This window comes from Bidens hawaiensis, unplaced genomic scaffold, assembly GCF_021521415.1.
Source record: "Bidens hawaiensis isolate Kalapana, Puna unplaced genomic scaffold, B.hawaiensis_p1.1 tig00014233_1, whole genome shotgun sequence".
In the NCBI taxonomy this organism is placed as follows: Eukaryota; Viridiplantae; Streptophyta; class Magnoliopsida; order Asterales; family Asteraceae; genus Bidens; species Bidens hawaiensis.
The window spans coordinates 192,240-214,055 of NW_027492227.1; the positions used below are offsets into that span (position 1 = coordinate 192,240).

Consider the following 21,816-nt stretch of genomic DNA (forward strand, 5'->3'; position numbering starts at 1 on the left):
TAAGATCTTTTCCCCTTTCAAGGGATTGTGTTCCCTTGGGTTTTCCTATAAATTAAGCTAATTTCTTGTTTATTAACACTACACACACTACACTTAAACACTCCCCAAAATCTCTCTCCCTTTGCTCTCTGCCGTAGTTCCTCTGCAACGCCACTCCTCTCTTTGCCTCCGTCTTCTCTTCTGTTCTGCCCAGAATCTCGGTAAATATAAATATATATATTTTGTTTTAATTTGTTTAACTAACAAAAATCGATACTTACTGCATATATTCAAGACATAAAAACCAATCGTTAAACCAATAACCTCTTATTTATAGGTTAACTTGTGCTTGTTTAAAAATTGGATTCTTGCATTATCTTTCAACGCACCGTTTACAAGTGAGTAATCTCGTACTTAATCCCCTTTTATTTTTAACGTTTTGGGATGTTCATGTGTTCGTACAACTTGAGTCTTAAACTTGTTTATGAAATTTATGTGCGCAAAACCCCATGTGTTATGGACGTTTACTTGGCTGTTTATTTGTATGTGTGAATCATTAACCGCTTTGTTCGGCCTATTCCGAAGTTTTCATGGATCCATTAGATGAACACGGGAGACCTATCGTTTACAGTTTTCTTGTTTTGTTTACACATGCACGTATGATTATTTGTTTTTGTGCTCGATTGGGAGCACGGATTGAACTATGAGCTATGATCTATTTAGGCTTGATCACAATCTGATTACACCCTATGTTAAACCCCAGTTAAGCACATGTTGCGCACAGTGTTTATTATTATCTATTTATATCTATTAAACTTGATTTCTCACCGACACGCAAGTGTTGACGTTTTATTTTAACACATGTTCAGGTTTGCTGTAGCTGCTTTTGGGAATCTCAAGGACACGTAGGATGTTTTCTTTTTCTTTGGACCTAGATTAAAATGTAACAAGACAAATTATGTTATTTGAATATTTTAAGTTATGATATGATTTATGTTACTTTACGATTTGTGTTCTGCGCATGCGCAATGGAAATGTATTTATTAAATATTGACACCCAAATAGTGTCACGAGTAATGAAACAATACGTGGCGCCCCGATGTATAATCCGCCATCGGTCGGGGTGTTACAGATTGGTATCAGAGCTCCGTGACTTTAGGATAGGTGGTTAGACGTAACGACCTAGAATACCTAAGAGTCCCTTCTCGCGCATGAGAAATATCTCATGTTTGCGCGCTAATTGTTAATTACTCGATATTTATAAAATATGCTTGCGCATACGCAGCACATGATTTCGTGTTTTATCCGCGATCTTTCGATTTTTATTGTTAAATTTCAATTTATTTCTTTACTTACATATTCGTTTGTTGTTGGGATTTAGCATTGAAAATCCGAAAATTCATGGTGATACATGAATAGTTGATTTTCAATCCCCATTAACTTTATGTTTTAAATTGAAGATTTGAAAAGTCATGGTGATGCATGAATTGTCGATTTTCAATTCGAATTCATTACCTGTATTAAGTTTGCATTTAAATTCATATTTTACTTCAAAATTTGATAGCATTTAACTCCGCGAAACATGCTTTACGACGATATACTTTGCGCTAAAACGATTTCCCATACCAAGATATTAACAAAAATTAAAACTTTTATAGAATGCCTCCGCTATCAGCTCGTCATCAGAGGAGAGAAGCCGCGCGCAGACGTAGGCAGCAACGTTCCCAGGAAATGGCCGCCGCAATAGCCCAAGCCTTAAACCAAAATAATACCAACCCCTCCGGATACAATATTAAATCCTTTAATGCGGGTAACCCTCCGAAATTCACAGGGCTTGAAGGAGCCACCGTAATGCTCCAATGGCTCGAGAAAATTGAGAACACCTTCCTCCATACCCAATGCCCTCCAGACCGACGAACCTTATACGCCTCAAGTGTCCTAGAATCAAGGGCGCTTACTTGGTGGAACGGAGTAGCTCACGCGCGTGGCGCAGAGGCTGCTTCTAGCATGCTCTGGGAGGAATTCAAGGAACTTTTGACTAGAGAATTCTGCCCTCCCAACGAAATAAAGCGCCTTGAGGAGGAATTTTGGAACTTGAAGCAGTACAGTGGCGAAGCGCGCGAGTACGCTACGCGCTTCCACGAACTAAGTTTGCTTGTCCCGCACCTAGTTACCCCTTCCCGCCGAGCCATCGAGAAGTTTCTTGGGGGTCTCCCCATGGAAATTCAAGATTCTGTATGGGCCAGGAACCCAGCAACCCTCTCTGACGCCATCGAGTTGGCCGCTGTGCTCAGCGACAACCATGTCAGGGCAGGAACCCTGTTCCTGCGAAGAGCCGAGAAGACCAAACTCACCATGACTGTCCCAGAACCAACAGAAACCAAGCCAGAACCCTCAAACCGTAACAACCTCAAGCGTAGGCGCATATCCAATCATCAAGCCTACGCGCTTACCAACCCGCTCGTTGTCCAGCAACCCGCCTACCAACCTCTAGTATACGCTCCTAACCCACTGTCAACCTACCCAACACCCCCTGTAGTCCATAACTATGCCTTAACCAATCCCGCACTCCCTGCCCCGTCAACTAAGAAACCTTACACAGGAAACCAACCCTTTTGTCCAACCTGTAGACTTCACCATCCAACTCAAGTCCCCTGTCGACAATGTAACCGATGTGGCCGTACTGGTCACACTGCTGAGAACTGTAGAGTCCTTCCCGCCAACCCAATCGCGCAAACACCACCAACTTACCCGCTAAACCCACAACCAACATACCCTAATCCACGACCCAGGTCGTGCTATAACTGCGGTGACCCCAGTCATTTCCGGAACGCGTGCCCGAGACTGCAAGTACAAATTACGCAAGCTAATCCGGTTAACCAAATTTCAAACCAAGTGACGCGCGGACGAGCTTTTAATATAACCGCGCACCAAGCGCAAGCGAATAATGACGTGGTTAATGGTACATTTTTACTTAACGGACAATATGCATCTATACTTTTTGATACTGGCGCCGATAGAAGTTTTATTTCTCGCGCATTTGAACAAAAACTTGCGCGACCGCGAGTAAACTTAAACAAAAACTTTTCAGTTGAATTGGCTAATGGTGAAACTATTTTAATAAACTCCGTGATCAAAGATTGCACGCTTAACCTTAATGAACATGATTTTCTAATCGACCTCATTCCCATGCCTCTTGGAAGTTTTAATGTTGTTATTGGTATGGACTGGCTCTCGCAAAATCGCGCCGAAGTAATCTGCGCCAAGAAATTGATTCGCATTCCTCGGGAAAATGGTCAAGATCTTCATATCTACGGCGAGAAACCATCTAACGGTCTTAAACTTATGTCATGCTCTGAAGCCCGAAGACTTTTGCGGAAGAAATGTGTCGCGTTCTTAGCTCATGTGGTCAAAAACGATGAAGGAAGGAAAAAACTTTCTGAAATCCCCATCGTGCGTGACTTTCCTGAAGTCTTCCCCGATGATCTTTCTGGTTTACCTCCCGCTGGGAAGTCGAGTTTCGTGTTGATCTTGTCCCTGGTGCATCCCCCGTAGCCAAATCTCCTTATCGACTTGCACCCGCTGAAATTCAAGAATTAGCAAGTCAACTTCAAGAGTTGACCGGTAAAGGATTCATTCGCCCTAGCTCTTCGCCTTGGGGTGCTCCGGTGTTGTTCGTTAAAAAGAAAGACGGATCGTTTCGCATGTGTATCGATTACCGCGAGCTGAACAAGCTCACCATTAAGAACCGGTATCCCTTACCGCGTATTGACGACCTCTTTGATCAACTCCAAGGTGCCTCTTGTTTCTCCAAAATCGATCTCCGTTCTGGCTATCACCAGTTGCGTATCCGCGAAGGGGATATTCCCAAGACTGCTTTTCGAACCCGCTACGGTCATTTTGAATTCTTGGTCATGCCCTTCGGTTTAACCAACGCACCCGCTGTCTTCATGGATCTAATGAACCGGGTGTGTAGGCCTTTCTTGGACCAATTCGTGATCGTGTTTATCGATGACGTTCTGGTATATTCCAAAACCAAGGCCGAGCATGAACAACATCTTCAGTTGGTGTTGCAAAAGCTTCGAACCGAACAACTCTATGCCAAACTCTCCAAGTGTGAGTTTTGGTCTGATGAAGTACAGTTTCTGGGTCATATTGTAAACAAGATGGGTATTCATGTCGACCCATCCAAAATTGAAGCAATCAAGAACTGGATTGCACCGTCCACTCCTACCGAAATCCGTTCCTTTTTGGGCTTAGCTGGTTACTACCGACGATTCATCTCGAACTTCTCAAAAATCGCCTTGCCTTTAACAGCATTAACGCACAAAGGCAAACCGTATATTTGGGGCTCGAAGCAAGAAGAAGCCTTTCAAACGCTCAAGCGAAAATTGTGCGAAGCTCCTGTTTTAACGTTACCAGAGGGTACTGACGACTTTGTCGTTTATTGTGATGCCTCCAACCAAGGTCTCGGTTGTGTACTTATGCAACGAGGCAAGGTTATCGCTTACGCGTCTAGGCAACTCAAAATTCATGAAAAGAATTATACGACTCACGACCTCGAACTTGGTGCAGTTGTATTTGCCTTAAAAATCTGGAGACACTACCTCTATGGGACTAAGTGCATCATTTACACAGACCATAAAAGCCTTCAGCACATTTTTGATCAAAAGGAACTTAACATGAGACAACGCCGATGGAACGAACTCATCAGCGATTACGATTGTGAGATCCGATATCACCCTGGAAAGGCTAATGTGGTAGCCGATGCGCTCAGCCGCAAACCCAGTCAACTCAACTGTATCTTGCCGCGCATGCAGCTTCATTTCGCGCCGATCCAAAACGATCTTGAATCGCGCATTCGCGACGCGCAGCGCGCATCGATCAGCAAAGGCAACCTACGCGCCGAGTTAGCGTGTGGTGCAGAAGCGCATCTAGTCCCTAACCTGAATGGAATTCTCTGTTATCTCAATCGCATCTGGATCCCCAATGATGAGAATCTTCGCTCTGTCATACTGAGTGAAGCACACAAAACTCGGTATTCCGTTCATCCTGGTGCTGACAAAATGTACAAAGATTTGCGCCTTTCTTATTGGTGGCCTGGTATGAAAAAGGATATTGCTGTGTTCGTAGCTAAATGCCTAACTTGTTCTAAGGTAAAAGCTGAACATCAACGCCCATCTGGTTTGCTCGAACAACCTGAAATTCCTACGTGGAAATGGGAAAGTATAGCAATGGACTTTATCACCAAGTTACCCTTGACCGCAAGCAAACATGATAGCATTTGGGTAATAGTGGATCGATTGACCAAGTCTGCCCACTTTCTGCCCATTCGTGAAACCTACCGTGTTGAACAACTTGCGCATCTTTATGTCAAAGAAATTGTCTGCCGTCATGGTACTCCCTTGAGCATCATATCAGATCGCGATGGCCGTTTTATATCTCGTTTTTGGAAATCTCTCCAAACTGCGTTAGGAACTCGTTTGGACATGAGTACTGCATATCATCCTCAGACTGACGGACAGTCTGAGCGAACCATCCAAACCCTTGAGGATATGCTTCGATCTTGTGTTCTTGATTTTGGAGGCAATTGGGATTCACACCTACCTCTGATCGAGTTCTCTTATAATAACAGCTATCATTCCAGCATCGGTATGGCCCCATTTGAAGCACTTTACGGTCGAAAGTGCCGCTCGCCGATTTGTTGAAACGAAGTGGGTGAAGTTCAAATCACAGGACCCGAACTAGTTCAAGAGACAACCGATAAAATCGCCAAGATCCGTGATCATCTGCTGACTGCCGGAAGCCGACAGAAGAGTTACGCAGATCGCAGGCGGAAGCCTCTCGAATTTCTAGTTGGTGATCTTGTTCTCCTCAAAGTGTCGCCCTGGAAGGGTGTTGTCCGCTTTGGGAAGAAAGGTAAGCTTGCACCTCGTTATGTTGGTCCGTTCAAGATTCTTGCGAGGGTGGGAAAAGTTGCCTACAAACTGGACCTGCCGCCCGCGCTCAGCAATGTGCATCCAACTTTCCATGTATCCAATCTCAAGAAATGTTTAGCTGACGAGAACCTCCACATACCACTTGATGAAGTTCAAGTTGATGAGTCTATGCATTTCGTTGAGAAGCCTGTTGAGATTATGGATCGCGAGGTAAAGCAAACCAAGCGCAGTCGCATCCCTATTGTCAAAGTTTGCTGGGAGTCCAAGCGCGGGGCCGAGTTCACTTGGGAAAGAGAAGATCAGTTGAAGATCAAGTACCCGCACCTTTTCTCTGCGCAACCTACTTCGAGATAAATTTCGGGACGAAATTTCTTAAAGTAGGGGAGACTGTGACATCTGCCCAATCCGACCCGACCTAGGTACCCGTTTTCGAATCCGATTCTTTTTATGATTTAAAATTTGATTATTAATCTTTGTAAATTTAACATTAAATAAATCATATATATATATATATATATTTTTATATTACTTACTAATAATAATAATTTCTTTTCCGCCGATCCGTCCCTTTCTTTCTTCTCTCCGCCGTCCCGCCTCCCTTTTTCTCTCTTGTCGCCGTCCCGCCCCTCTGCTTAACCCTTAAGCCTGGAACCCCTTTTTCTCTTAACTCTTTGCTTGTCCTTTGGTTCTTCCCGCCTAAGGATGTCTGCGCAGCTCCACGCGCCAGACTCCTTACAAGGAAGCCTGCGCGAAGACCAACTGTTCCCGCAGCGCGCTAAGAATGGTAGTTCTTCCCGCGGCGCGCTAAGGATTATAGTTCTTCCCGCGGCGCGCTAAGAATTGTAGTTCTTCCCGCGACGCGCTAAGGATTGTTCTCTGTCTGCCTTCGCCCTCGCGCGTGCTCGAGTCTTCTCGCGCTAGACCTTAAGTCTTTTCTTCAGTTTAAGTCAGCCTGTATTCTTTTGAAATATCTTATCTTTTGTATGAGCACTGTAGGTCAGTTCCGACATCTGTCCGAAAAGCCACTTTCGGCGCAGCATGCGCACCAATCCTATTGGTTGACAGAAAAAGTAACTGGCATAATCTTTTGAAATCTTCTTTTGCATGTCTTGAACAGTGCTTTATCTGACACCTCCCATGCTTTGATCTGTAACCTGTCAGCTTTTCCCCATCCCCTGCAGCTACCGGCATATATTTTGATATCTTTTGCTTTTGGTTTCTTGTGCTTTTTAATATCTTTTGCTTGATTTGATAAGATCTTTTCCCCTTTCAAGGGATTGTGTTCCCTTGGGTTTTCCTATAAATTAAGCTAATTTCTTGTTTATTAACACTACACACACTACACTTAAACACTCCCCAAAATCTCTCTCCCTTTGCTCTCTGCCGTAGTTCCTCTGCAACGCAACTCCTCTCTTTGCCTCCGTCTTCTCTTCTGTTCTGCCCAGAATCTCGGTAAATATAAATATATATATTTTGTTTTAATTTGTTTAACTAACAAAAATCGATACTTACTGCATATATTCAAGACATAAAAACCAATCGTTAAACCAATAACCTCTTATTTATAGGTTAACTTGTGCTTGTTTAAAAATTGGATTCTTGCATTATCTTTCAACGCACCGTTTACAAGTGAGTAATCTCGTACTTAATCCCCTTTTATTTTTAACGTTTTGGGATGTTCATGTGTTCGTACAACTTGAGTCTTAAACTTGTTTATGAAATTTATGTGCGCAAAACCCCATGTGTTATGGACGTTTACTTGGCTGTTTATTTGTATGTGTGAATCATTAACCGCTTTGTTCGGCCTATTCCGAAGTTTTCATGGATCCATTAGATGAACACGGGAGACCTATCGTTTACGGTTTTCTTGTTTTGTTTACACATGCACGTATGATTATTTGTTTTTGTGCTCGATTGGGAGCACGGATTGAACTATGAGCTATGATCTATTTAGGCTTGATCACAATCTGATTACACCCTATGTTAAACCCCAGTTAAGCACATGTTGCGCACAGTGTTTATTATTATCTATTTATATCTATTAAACTTGATTTCTCACCGACACGCAAGTGTTGACGTTTTATTTTAACACATGTTCAGGTTTGCTGTAGCTGCTTTTGGGAATCTCAAGGACACGTAGGATGTTTTCTTTTTCTTTGGACCTAGATTAAAATGTAACAAGACAAATTATGTTATTTGAATATTTTAAGTTATGATATGATTTATGTTACTTTACGATTTGTGTTCTGCGCGTGCGCAATGAAAATGTATTTATTAAATATTGACACCCAAATAGTGTCACGAGTAATGAAACAATACGTGGCGCCCCGATGTATAATCCGCCATCGGTCGGGGTGTTACACTCTGCCTCCTTCCCATCTACCTGATCTCTTGGACGGATTTCCCTTGGGTTCAGGTGATGGGTTTGGCGGCTATCGGCCTGTTGTTGACCCTACAGGTGCGTAGGGTTTTTTTTTTGCCTCTTTTTTTTTTTATATATATCATCTTTTCCTAACCGCTTCTTGTTTTTTTGCAGTGTCGGATTCCAATGAAGTGTACGTTCCAAGATGGAACATCCGCCGAGGAACAACCCTTCGCACACCTGTGGAGTGCGTGGAGTGGGCTCGTCACGCAGCTCCCAGTGGTGCGTTGGGCGAAGCCATGGCTAGCTACCAGGAGGGTAGGCTAACCAATGAGCTTCGGGTTCTCCTGGCCCGGATGCAGCCGCGCGTCGAGCTGCTTTGTCATGAAAACGACAAGTTAAAAGCAGTTCGCATCCAAAAGTAGCTCAGGCGCGGGCTGTCCGGGAGGAGAATAGGAGGCTCTCCGCCGCTGCTGCGGAGAAGGAGAAGGCGTTCAAGGCCCTTGAAGTTGAAGTTCAGGCCCGTCTCGAGGCCCGTTCCAAGGCTGCCCAAGCTGTTAACGAACAGCTTCGGCTGGCTAAGGAAACTGCTCGGAACGCAACTGAAAGGGCCACCAAGGCTGAAGCTGTTGCTGAGCCTCTACGCCTCGAGAATGAGGAACTTAAAGCCAAACTAGAGGCGCTCCAACAGGCTCATGATGCCTTGGCGATGGAAGACGCGAAGAAGCTCCAAGAGATCCTGGACCAGAGGGGGGTGCTTGACCACACTGAGCGGAAGCTAAAAGGCGTTGAAGAGGCTGCGGCTAAAGAAGTGTTGCTTGCCAACCTCAACAAAAGTGAAGCCGAACGCGCCCGTAACCAAGCTCAAGCTGCCCTCCAGGAAGCTCTGGTTGCCAAGGAATGGCTTCTTCGAGAAGCGTTGTCTCAGGTAAGCTTTACTTCATAATGTCTTTACGCTTTTCTTTGTAAATAGAAAATGTTTTGATACTTGTATTTTTTCTTGTAGGTTGTGCATCGAGTCTTTACGGACACGTCATACGACGATGCCATGAGCGCAGCCCTCAACGCTTTTCATGAGGATGGGGAAAAGGCCGGCTTCCTGCTTGGTCTAGGGTTCGTTGAGAAAGGCATATCGCCATCCAACTTCCCTTTATTTGATGTGGATACTGAAGCTGTATACGACCAAGCAGTGAATCAGTATGCCGCCTTCCCGCATCCAGTGGTGGAGAAGGTAAACGAAGTTGCCGCCGCTGATGATGGGCTAGCTATCCTTAAAGCTTTCCTTGAACCGCCACACTCTACAGATGGTGCGGGTCCAAGTGGTAGTGGTCCTGAGGCTTGATCTTGAAGATCCCTTTCCACCATTAGAGTAGATTTTTATTTTTGTATAGCTTCTTTTGTATGCGAGTATGTACCCCACAATCTTTGTAATATTTGAATTTCGATGGAATAAAGATTATTTGCCAATCCCTTGCCTTGTTTATTTCACGCATATTCTGATTTAACTTAGCAATTTCTTTAGTACTTAGATAATTTAACTTTTCAACGTGGTAGATAATAAGTTAAAGTTTTGCGTCCTCTTTCATGATTGTGCGGATAAGACCGTCACTTGCACTTAGTAGGATGGCTAAACTTTACCTATATCTGACCTGCGTGGAAGTTTTCCTCATCTTTTCCTTTGAAATTTCCAAGTGTTTAGAATAAGTTAACCTTTGAACGTGGTAGATAATAGGTTGAAGTTTTGCTTCCTCGTTCGTGATTGTGCGGGTAAGACCGTCACTTGCACTTAGTAGGATGGCTAAACTTTACCTACATCTAACCTGCGTTGAGGTTTTCCTCATCCTTTTGTTAGAAATTTTCTAAAGTATTTTGAATAAGTTAACCGTTCGACGCGCGGTTGTCAATAGGTTAGTTCGGTTTCCTCTCATGATTTGTGCGGTTAGGACCGGCACTTTCATTTAGTGGGATGACCAAAGTTTACCTATGACTGACCTGCGTGAAGGTTTGCCATTTTTTGGGTTTATGCGGGTTTTGCCGCCTTCCCCACGCAACGACTTTCCACGTAATTATGCGGTGATTACCGGCATCAGTGTTGAATAAATTAACCGTTCGACGCGCGGTTGTTAATAGGTTAGTGTTCAGTTTCCTCTATCATGATTCGTGCGGATAGACCGGCACTTTCATTTAGTGGGATGACTGAACTTTACCTTTAACTGACCTGCGTGAAGGTTTGCCGTTTTTTGGGTTTATGCGGGTTTTGCCGCCTTCCCCACGCAACGACTTTCCACGTAATTGTGCGGTGAAAACTGGCATATTCGTGTAGAAAGTTCATAAGTATAAATGTAAAATCATCAGCGTCGATGTTCTAAGGAGAATCATTTCCATTAGAAGTGGCTTTGGGCCTTTTCTTTACAAATTTGGAATTGATCTACATGCAAACTGTGTAATTGAGCTCCCTTCCATGTTGTTGGGACGGGAGTGCCATCGAGCCGATATGCACCTGGTTCGGGGTCTCGTTGTTTACGCAGTATGTAGTCTTCGGCATTGAAGCTGCAATTTTATTCGTGTTTTCCCCAGCCGGGGTTCTACACGCATCAGCCTGCTCAGCGTTCGTTACGCCACGAGGTGTGCGAGCGTCCCATCTCTGACAAATGCCTCGACGATGTCCTTTAAGTCTGTGCATTCTTCAGTGTTGTGGCCTTTTGTCCTGTGAAAGTCACAGTATTTGCTCCGATCAGCATTGTGACGATGTTGGATTATTGGAGCCTTTGGCCATGGGAGCTCCTCAGTGGCGAATATCTCGGTGACGCTTTTGGTGAGTGGCGTCCATCTGGAGGTCTGGTTCGACTGTACGTTATCCCTTCCGCCTAACCGATGTTGCAAGCCGGATGAGGTGTCAAAGTTTACCCTTGACTGCCAAATGCCTAGCTTCCGCTTTTTGTTTAGTCGGGCGGTAAGGACGTTGTCTTCTCTTGTTTTCTGGGTGTAGAGGTTTGTGCTCTGGGGGAGGTCTCTACCCAGTTGCTTCTCTGTTTCCGCAAAGCGTTTAGCTGCTGTCATGATGGCATCCCATGTGGATGGCATGCCATCTTTACCCGTTAAGGTGCGGATGAGCTCTGGGTCGTTCGCGCCCTGGATGAAAGCAGCGCGAACAAGATCTTCGCTAATATTACCCAGACTTAGCTTCTTTGAGTTGAAGCGAGTGATGAAGTCTGGCAAAGATTCATCTTCCTCTCGAATGCATTTGAGGATTGTCCATTGCTCTTCGGTATACTTTCTTTGTTGGCTGAAGTGTTGGCTAAATTTTTGCTGGAAGTCTTCCCAATCGTAGATGTGGTGGACAGGTAGACGATCGAACCACGCTCTAGCTGCCCCAACAAGCGTCATTTGGAACATGTAACACCACGTAGGTTCCGTCCAACTACTGACGGTTGCCCCCGCTATGAACCTGTTCAAATGATCGTCTGGATCAGATATACCATCGTAAGTGCCGATGTTGGACATCTGTTTGGCACTTTTCGGGACGATTGCTTCCGCAATGTCCCTTGCAAATTTGGACGTTCCCGCCTTTGCAGCAGTTGGTGTAAATGTTTTGGAGAAGTCACGTGGGTTTCCACCTGCGTCTTTTGGTTTGAAGGTTTCTCCAAAACGCCTTCTCGGTTGGGAGTCCGTTTCCTTACGCTTCCCTTTCGCCCTATGACGAGGGTTTGCGTCACTATCGGATTCCTCCGAATCATTGTCACAGTATTCTCCGAATTCCTCCGGCTGTTGAAGTGAACCTAAACGTTCATCCAACTCGGCTTGGAATTCTTTTTGACGTGCTTCCGCCCACGCTTTAACTTCATCGAGTGTTTGGCGGGGGAGCCTCGTTCGTTGTCTCTCTAACTGGGTATCGGTGAATCCCAGTGAGCGATTATTTACTGCACTTGCCCCAGCTTGGGTAACTGGGGTAGTGTTCGTAAAATTTACTGCACTTGCCCCGGCTTGGGTAACCGGGTAGTGTTCGTAAAAACTGTGTAGTCGCTGGTATTCCCCTCAGTAGCTGGGGTTGTGGTTACCGGAGTTTCTTTAACCATCTTTCCAGAAGTTTGAAAAAACTGAAAAGAAATGAAGTTCTAGCTTTTATGCACGGATGGCGCCAATGAAGAAACACTAATCGACCCCGGGCAGATTACGGATAACCTGGGGGTTAAATAGATGTTTCCCACGAAGGGTTAGACCCGGCAAAGATGGTTCTTCTGATAACCTGCAAAACAGACACCGTGAGCTCGTCACTGAGAAGGGAGGGTACCTCCTTGTGACCACCCTCCGGCGTGAGAATCAGACTAGATTGCTCTTGAATATAAGTGTATATTAAGAGATTGCTAGAGCAGATATCAGATATAAGATGTAAGATACAAGATAAGATGAGATGATCATACCATTTGGGGTATTTATAGCCGAAGGTAGGTTTCCAAGAGGGTATAGCCGGCTGAATAGTATTCCTGTTCTACCAACTGTGGCCTACGCACGTGCCATGCTGGTAGTTGGTGGGTAGGCAGCGGCTGACAGTGACCAGACCTGCTGTGTACTATTCCTTTTCCACCAACTGTAGGCTATGCACGTGGTATGACAGGAGTTGGTGAGTAGGTAGCGGCTAATAGTGACATACAGTACAAGAGCATGCTGCTCGCCATACTGTTGTCAATGGGCTGTCGTATCTCTGGTCAGATCTTTTGCCCATACCTCGTCAGGTACAGTACAAAAGATCTTCCAGTATCGTACGGACTGGCTCATTTGGGCGGGAGTATTCCCCCTCCCGCCTTTGTGCGGGATTGTTCCCGGCTTTGCTCATTCCTTCAGGTGACTACTGAATTATTGAGAGCTAAGTGCCTTGTGCGTGTAGCCCTGCTGCGCGGGTGGCCTTCCCTGATGGCTTGTATCCGCAGCTGCGGGAACAGGCGGAGTACTTCGCCATTGGGAGGCATTTCCTGCGGGAACAGCTTGCGTACTGCGCGTAAGGACGTCACGTCTCTGAGCATGGTGGGTCCTGCGGGTCCAGTTGGTTTCTGCGCAGACGTCTCTCTTCAAGGTGAGTCCTACGGGTCCAACTGGGCTCTGCTGAGACCTACCTCTTCAGCAAGGAATTGTAATGTAAAACAATACAAATAAAATGTCAGGTTGATAACTGGAATTGTACACAAACACATGGTCACCATTTAATAAGTTTCTTCAACCCTCACATGTCCTCATCTCTCTATCAGGGGACCGCATGTTGTCATCCCAATAATACTTAAAATCATATTTAATCCCAAGTTACACAATCAATTAATAAACCTATATAAATTATACAATAATATAATAACCAATGAAATAATTATCATCTCTTTGTATAAATGTAGCTCTTATTGTTAATTAATCTTTTTGATGAATGCCTTATATATATAATATAAATACATTTTGCTAAATACAAGTCCGGAAGCATTGTCGTGGCCGTTCTTGGTGATCCTAGGCGGTAGCCGGTGGCAGACATCCTTGGTTACCCGTGTAGTGTGTCTCCTGTAAATATGTTAGATGATTAATTACAAAGAAAAACTAAATAAATACAATAACCCGAGTTTATAATAATAATTATTATTGTTGCTTTTTAGAAAGGTAAAACATAAAAAAGGTTATAAAAAGTATGTATTCTTTATAGCCCAAACTTTTGTATACTTGAAGACGATAAGAATATAAGAATATTGTCTAAAGTGGGATTCTATGTATAAAATACAAGTGGTATATCTTCTACTTTAAAGAATTTATTGGGATTATTCAAATTGTTTAGAATTCGTGTGTACCGAAGTGTATTTTTTATTCTTCTCATGAAGTAAAATAATTGACATGGTAATAAGTATGTAAATATAAACAAGAAGTATACCCCTAAAGTTGAAGAGATTTGAGTTGCATATTACCTCCATTGACTACCCTTTTAAGGGATTTTGAGCTTTCTATGTAAAGTTAGAATAATGCATCCATCTTTATGCAATGAGTAAGGATCCAAGTAGCAAAACAACAACTCTAAATATGCACAATGCCTGCATAATAAAACACAAATTTAGTATTAAAAAAGCCCGATAAAAACCCGAAAACAAGGGCAAAATTGTCATTTTCTTACATTTTTCCTGGTAGACGAATAATCGATGCGAGGAAGATACCCTTGAACACCAAGGTTATAAACCGGAACACCATTAGGATAATACAACCCGTAGTTTCTCTCAGACGTCGGGCCTGGCTTCATATTCTCATTAAAAAGGGCAAAAACGTAAATGTCAATCCGTTGTGACGGATGAGCTGGCGTCCCTTGCCCCGCTTGCATTCTTTGCAACAAGTTTCGGTTATAAATCCCCGCATTCTCAACCGTGGCCCCCGGTTCGTCCATGTCACCTTTTGAAGGCCACCCGGTCTCAGAAATCCTAACTTGAATATCATTATGACCCAACGCCTTTATACCCGAATAAACCGCATCAATTTGTGCATACAACATATTATCGTATTTCAAATTCGTGTTCGGATCCACCGTCCCCACATTCGGCTCGAAAAGCAAGTATTCAATCTGAACATTTTTCGGGTCGTTTTTATATGCAAAGTAAGGGTACGCGTTAATAAGAAAAGGCGAACCAGACATCGCATGAAATGCAAGAATCGGCTGTATATATTGAATTAACTCATCATGAAACGCACCGTTTGAAGGCGGGAATGAGGTTTTCAAGATTTGAAGTGAATGTGCTGTTGTGACATAAACTTGTGAGTTTAATCCTAGGTTGACTAAAGCTTGGTGCATTGACTTCATTGCAGGAACAAGATATTGTGGCAGTTGAGGATCTAGACCGCCTAAAACCTCGTTTCCTACGGTTATACATGTGATTCTAGTTTGTGAAATATGAGGCTGTACCTTTTGTTGGATCCATATTTGGGCTTGTTGTGGATCTTGCATTTTCTGGAGGTATTCGTTTCCTAAACCGATAATGAATTCGACGTTTGTGTTTGCGAATGCAGTTAATACGTTCGGGTCTGCATCGTATAGTTTTACTCTGCTGATGTTTAATGATCCAAGGAAGACCGACACGCGCGATGGAGATGGGAGATTGTTTGCTATTTGTCCATAGTTGATCCCTACTCCAAGGCTTAAGGTACCAATAAATAATCCTGAAATCAAGATTCAAGAAAGTTTGAATTTTTAATGAACAAGATCCAAGAAATGGTGAAAAGATTGCATTTTGATGATGATTATGATTCAAGATTCAAAACCCCTTTTGGAAAGTTGTTGATTTCTTATAAAAATGTTGCCTTTTTGGGAAATCTTGAAGTAATTCATCCATTTTCATTCAAATAATTGAAGAGTTCATATTGGGGTTTTATCACTTTTATGCTTCAATGCCAGATTCAAAAACCCTTTTGCAAAGATTAATAATTTCCCACAAAAATCATTTTTATGAGAAATTTATGATGTTTAAGAGATTTGCATTCAAAGTTATGAACTTTATGTTAAGTGAGATTAATATGCAACAAGTTGTGACAAATAATGAAATAATCACATAAAATTGGAAATCTTGATGTTAATAACATAATAACTAATTTTGCAGCTCAAGATTGAGAATTTACTAACTTAACCAAGAAAAAAACATAAATTATAAATACAAGAATGTAATAATTACACATTTATGTATGTGACTAAATTTCAAAGGTATTAAAGAAATCTTGAAATATGTTTACTTGAAAAAATGAGTAGCAGAAGTGTAGAAAGAAGAGCGGCCATTGGAGAAGTGATGTTGCAGGCTGGCCGCACTCCGCCGTGCTCCGGTGCCGGAAGAAGTACCACCGGCGTAGGTTGAAGATGATATGAAATTGAATGGAGAGAGATTTATATGAAGTAAATACACAATGTGTGTGTTTGTGTGACTGTGTGTGCTTAATGACCTCGTGATTAGTTTCTATTTTTGTATTGTTGCAATGCTAATATATATAGTAATAGACTAATATGATAATAATATCTATTTCGGTTAAAATTCTTTTCTTTTCTCTTTTTTACTTATAAGTTTTATCATTAAACTATATTAGTTATAATCTTTAAATCTGTTTTCACTTCATAAAAAATAAAATAAAATTAGTATTTAACTGTTAAAAATGTGTTAACTACACATTAATATAAATGTTGATCACCAATGGGATTGACGATCTATGAGTAAAGGCAAAACCTTCATCAGGGGCGAAGCTATGTGGAGAAAGGGAGTGGCCCCGGTCACTGTCATTTTCTCCGTTAACAGGGTAAATTTCATGATTTTTCTCGAAAATTTTTATAGGTATTATTGTATTAAGCGCGGTCACCCCCGATGTATTTTTCCAAAATGCTACCGGTCACCACTGATTTTTTTTTAAAATATAATACCCATCGTTCGTTTTTTTTTCAAAAACCTCGCTATATTTATAAACAAAAGTTACAAAATAGTAGTCGAATAGTTAAAGATTTGTGGTTATAAACATTTTAGGTCTTGTAATTCTTCTTCTAGGTATTCACCCTTAGGGATGAGATCGGTACCGAAACCAAATATTCGGTTCGGTATCGGTATTGAAGGTAAAATTTGAGATATATCGGTACCGAAACTCAAAACTTTGGTATCTATTCGGTACCAACGGTACCAAATATGTACCGATTTCGATACCGAATTTGTTTATCCCTACTCACCATTTCTCTCGCATTATCATGAATATTTTAGATCTTTGTTAGTTAAACAATTATATTTTTTTTGTATTGTAAGAACAATTGTTTGAATAAATGAAGAAAAAATAGATATACAGATGTCATATTGTTTGATCCGACCCGACCCAAATCACCGACACGAAAGGAATCGTCGACCTGAAAATTTTTTAGACCATGACTTCGGTCACCCCCGTGACTAAGCCCGAGTTTCGCCACTGACCTTCATAACACAAAAGTTAGGAAATCTTTTGTTTTAGTCTTACAGAATTATAACATTGTAAAACTTAATTGTAGTATTACTAGTTAATTGCATTATAATATGGGGATTATTCAAAGAGTTGCTTTTTAAAAATAAACAAATAGATAAAAAGTTGCTAAAATCATTATGCATGATTCTTAATGTTGCTTTGAGAAAATTTCGTACGCAATTTCTACTTTGACAACAAGCAATGACTTTTTAATATTGAAATTGCAATGTTTTTTTATTGAAACTTTCTATTTCTTGCTTTCTATTTTTCTATTTATTTATTTTCGTGGTTTTCAATTTTTCCTGGATCACAAAATTTGCTAATATTTAAGAGATTAATATCAAATGTTTGTACTAATAATTGGGTGATGATTATGCCATATTACCTACTTAAGTGCGTGATCATAAAATTTTTGTTGTGTGACTGTGTGTGCTTAATGACCTCGTGATTAGTTTCTATTTTTGTATTGTTGCAATGCTAATATATATAGTAATAGACTAATATGATAATAATATCTATTTCGGTTAAAATTCTTTTCTTTTCTCTTTTTTACTTATAAGTTTTATCATTAAACTATATTAGTTATAATCTTTAAATCTGTTTTCACTTCATAAAAAATAAAATAAAATTAGTATTTAACTGTTAAAAATGTGTTAACTACACATTAATATAAATGTTGATCACCAATGGGGTTGACGATCTATGAGTAAAGGCAAAACCTTCATCAGGGGCGAAGCTATGTGGAGAACGGGAGTGGCCCCGGTCACTGTCATTTTCTCCGTTAACAGGGTAAATTTCACGATTTTTCTCGAAAATTTTTATAGGTATTATTGTATTAAGCGCGGTCACCCCCGATGTATTTTTCCAAAATGCTACCGGTCACCACTGATTTTTTTTAAAATATAATACCCATCGTTCGTTGTTTTTTCAAAAACCTCGCTATATTTATAAACAAAAGTTACAAAACAGTAGTCGAATAGTTAAAGATTTGTTGTTATAAACATTTTAGGTCTTGTAATTCTTCTTCTAGGTATTCACCCTTAGGGATGAGATCGGTACCGAAACCAAATATTCGGTTCGGTATCGGTATTGAAGGTAAAATTTGAGATATATCGATACCGAAACTCAAAACTTTGGTATCTATTCGGTACCAACGGTACCAAATATGTACCGCTTTCGATACCGAATTTGTTTATCCCTACTCACCCTTTCTCTCGCATTATCATGAATATTTTAGATCTTTGTTAGTTAAACAATTATATTTTTTTTGTATTGTAAGAACAATTGTTTGAATAAATGAAGAAAAAATAGATATACAGATGTCATATTGTTTGATCCGACCCGACCCAAATCACCGACACGAAAGGAATCGTCGACCTGAAAATTTTTTAGACCATGACTTCGGTCACCCCCGTGACTAAGCCCGAGTTTCGCCACTGACCTTCATAACACAAAAGTTAGGAAATCTTTTGTTTTAGTCTTACAGAATTATAACATTGTAAAACTTAATTGTAGTATTACTAGTTAATTGCATTATAATATGGGGATTACTCAAAGAGTTGCTTTTTAAAAATAAACAAATAGATAAAAAGTTGCTAAAATCATTATGCATGATTCTTAATGTTGCTTTGAGAAAATTTCGTACGCAATTTCTACTTTGACAACAAGCAATGACTTTTTAATATTGAAATTGCAATGTTTTTTTATTGAAACTTTCTATTTCTTGCTTTCTATTTTTCTATTTATTTATTCGTGGTTTTCAATTTTTCCTGGATCACAAAATTTGCTAATATTTAAGAGATTAATATCAAATGTTTGTACTAATAATTGGGTGATGATTATGCCATATTACCTACTTAAGTGCGTGATCATAAAATTTTCAGAGATTTAACCGAAATCGTAAAGTGAAATGTAATCCCTTGTGTTGTTAAACGGATTGTGTAGGTTGATATTATGAAAACATGTACGTGCAAACCTAGACGTTTTTCATTTTAACGGGCCGACACAAGCAAATACAATTAACTTAATTAATGGTTGCAGAAGTCATTAGGCGGTGCCAAATCGGTCGATTAGGGAGAGTAGCAACTTGCAACTTTGCAAGTACTCGGCCTAGACAGGAACTACTCGACGTCTAGACACGATTTTTCAACCATGCTACTACTATAAAATTTATTTGCATTTGGTGTGCAAGTAGTGTTGGAATTTCTCTGTTTTTAAGTAGAACTTATATTGAAGAAATATAAATACTTTTATGTTGTTGCTTAAATTACTTTGTATTTGTTCTGATTATTTCTATTAAAGAAATAAAATCATGTAAATTGCTTGCTTGAATTAATATTAATTTTTATTCTGGCTAAAACGTAGTAAAAAATCCGCGAACCCTTAACCAAATCACTTTTACGACATAATAGATATCCCTTTTCTCCATCACTTTCTGACAGCATATAACGCGACTACCAAGAGCTAACCCACTTCGTTAGAAAAAAAAAAGTCAAGTTTTTTTTTGCGAAATTAACATGAGCTTTGTTAGAGAATAACACGTGCCAATAATATATTCATTATCAACATAACTTTTCTAACGTCAATTATATTCGTTTAAAAGATGTGTCGGTCTCCGATTTGTTCACCTCTAAGAGACATAATTTTCGCCTAGTGAGTCAAAAAAACAACACGTGTGATTGTTTTATTGGCATAAAATTAATTTTTGGTATAAAATTATTTTTGATTAAATCATCACTTGTTTTATTAAATTTCTTGGTAACTTGTCCATTTTTGTGACTTTTTATAAAAACCAAACTGATAAGCCAAACATGTAAAGCTATGAGTATTAGAAGGAGTAAACTTGTCATTATTAAAAACTTGTACGATGAGTGACGCAGATCTCGGTAAGCTATCACGTGTTACTGATATTGGATCCACCTCGTATTCACCAAAAGGTCGGTGCCTTTTGTCCAGCTTGGAATTCCTTTTTACAATTTTACTAATTAAGTAATTACGTGTCAATTACAAACTTAATTCTTAATCTACTATATTAATATTATTATAGTCAAATCGTGTATGTTTTGACGACAACAAACCAAGCATCATGATTCATGTATAAAAACGAAAATGAAGCTTAAAACTATTTCAAATGTTAAGTGAGTATCAATATGGTTATTTAGTCACGAATTGTTAATTGTGTTATACAACTTTACAAACTTATGTTAAAAGGTAACGATATAAATATATTGTTATATTTTAATTAGTCATGATCAATCATTTTAAAGATGATTCGTATAAGAGACGTTTACACTAAATTTGTAGTCTACCGCAAATAAAATAGAATACGAATCACAAAACACAATAAAACCGTATATGTTTATTATATACTGCAAATAGTTTTGATAAATTACAAACATGATAAAATGGTGCTAGGCACCCGAATCAACGGTGTAATAGTGATGTAATGCGTACTATAAATTTAAACACGACGAAAACGTATTATGCATGAAAAGAAATATATCAGTAGTCATAGGAAAATATGCACCTTACTTTAAACATGAAGGTTGATATTAAGAATCATTAAATGATTAGAATCCACTTTCTAAACACTCTTATACACCTTTGATCATGTTTTATTGGATGATTGTGACTTGCCACTTAAGACAAGTATGTCTCTTATATTGCTTAAATCATCAAACCACAATCATCTTCTCATTTTTAAATGCTTTGTACTAAATTTAAAAATAAAAAATAAAATAGAATTTCATTAAATTTCTGTATATATAATTAAATCTTAATTGAATTGTATATGTTGATATTTATATATGGACAATTTGAATGGGTACACAAATTTATATTTCCAGCCCAGTTGAAGTATTTTCCTGATTTGAAGTTTGAAGTTTGAACATAATGTTGACCCAACACCAAAAATCTCTTGTTAAATATCAAGTCATTTTCTCAAGAAAACAAAAGGTGGTTAATTTTGGACCAGACAAATCATATTAAAAACACTTAGCCATTTAATCAAGAATTCCACCGGCCAACAAGATATTTAATTATATTCAACTTTCTAGCATAAGAAAGCAACACAAAGTAGCATTTGGTGATTACAATGTAAAAGAACGTTCGATTGTGGACAACAAAAGCCGAACACGATATAAAGATACACAATCTGAAGTCACATGACACCAAAACAACTTTATGATGTCTTATACGAATGTGAGGTTGTGACAAGGTGCAAAGTGCAAACCAAAGAAACTAAATTCTTCAAGTGGGCTGGTTTATAAATTAATTGCTGTAAGCCTGTAATGGACTCAATGGACTTTATAGAATTAGACCATGCGTAGTCGACGCGTTACCACCCCCCTCGGCGTTTTGGGTCGGCTTTTTTTAACAGCGTTTTCTACAAAACGCTTAAAAAGGCACGCATGTCAAAAAGATCCGTTTTCTACATTACCGTTTGAGAGTTGGTTTGTGTTTATGTTATTGTTATGGTGGTGGTGGGTGAGTTACAGATCGGAGAAGAAGGAGAAGCATAAAAATGGTGGTGGTGGTGGGTGGTAACGGTGCCAATCTATGCAACACTAC

At 40.1% G+C, this 21,816-nt stretch overlaps 1 protein-coding gene across 1 annotated transcript; it reads right to left on the bottom strand.

Moving 5' to 3' along the window:
• Positions 1-14,193: 14,193 nt before the first annotated feature.
• LOC143546130 (glucan endo-1,3-beta-glucosidase 14-like) lies at positions 14,194-16,138 on the bottom strand. Its single transcript, XM_077037860.1, has 3 exons — positions 16,015-16,138; positions 14,417-15,447; positions 14,194-14,336 (listed from the first exon to the last, which is right to left on the bottom strand). The coding sequence occupies exons 1-3, from the start codon at positions 16,055-16,057 to the stop codon at positions 14,280-14,282; spliced, it is 1,131 nt and encodes a 376-aa protein (XP_076893975.1). The 5' UTR covers positions 16,058-16,138; the 3' UTR covers positions 14,194-14,279.
• Positions 16,139-21,816: the final 5,678 nt, after the last annotated feature.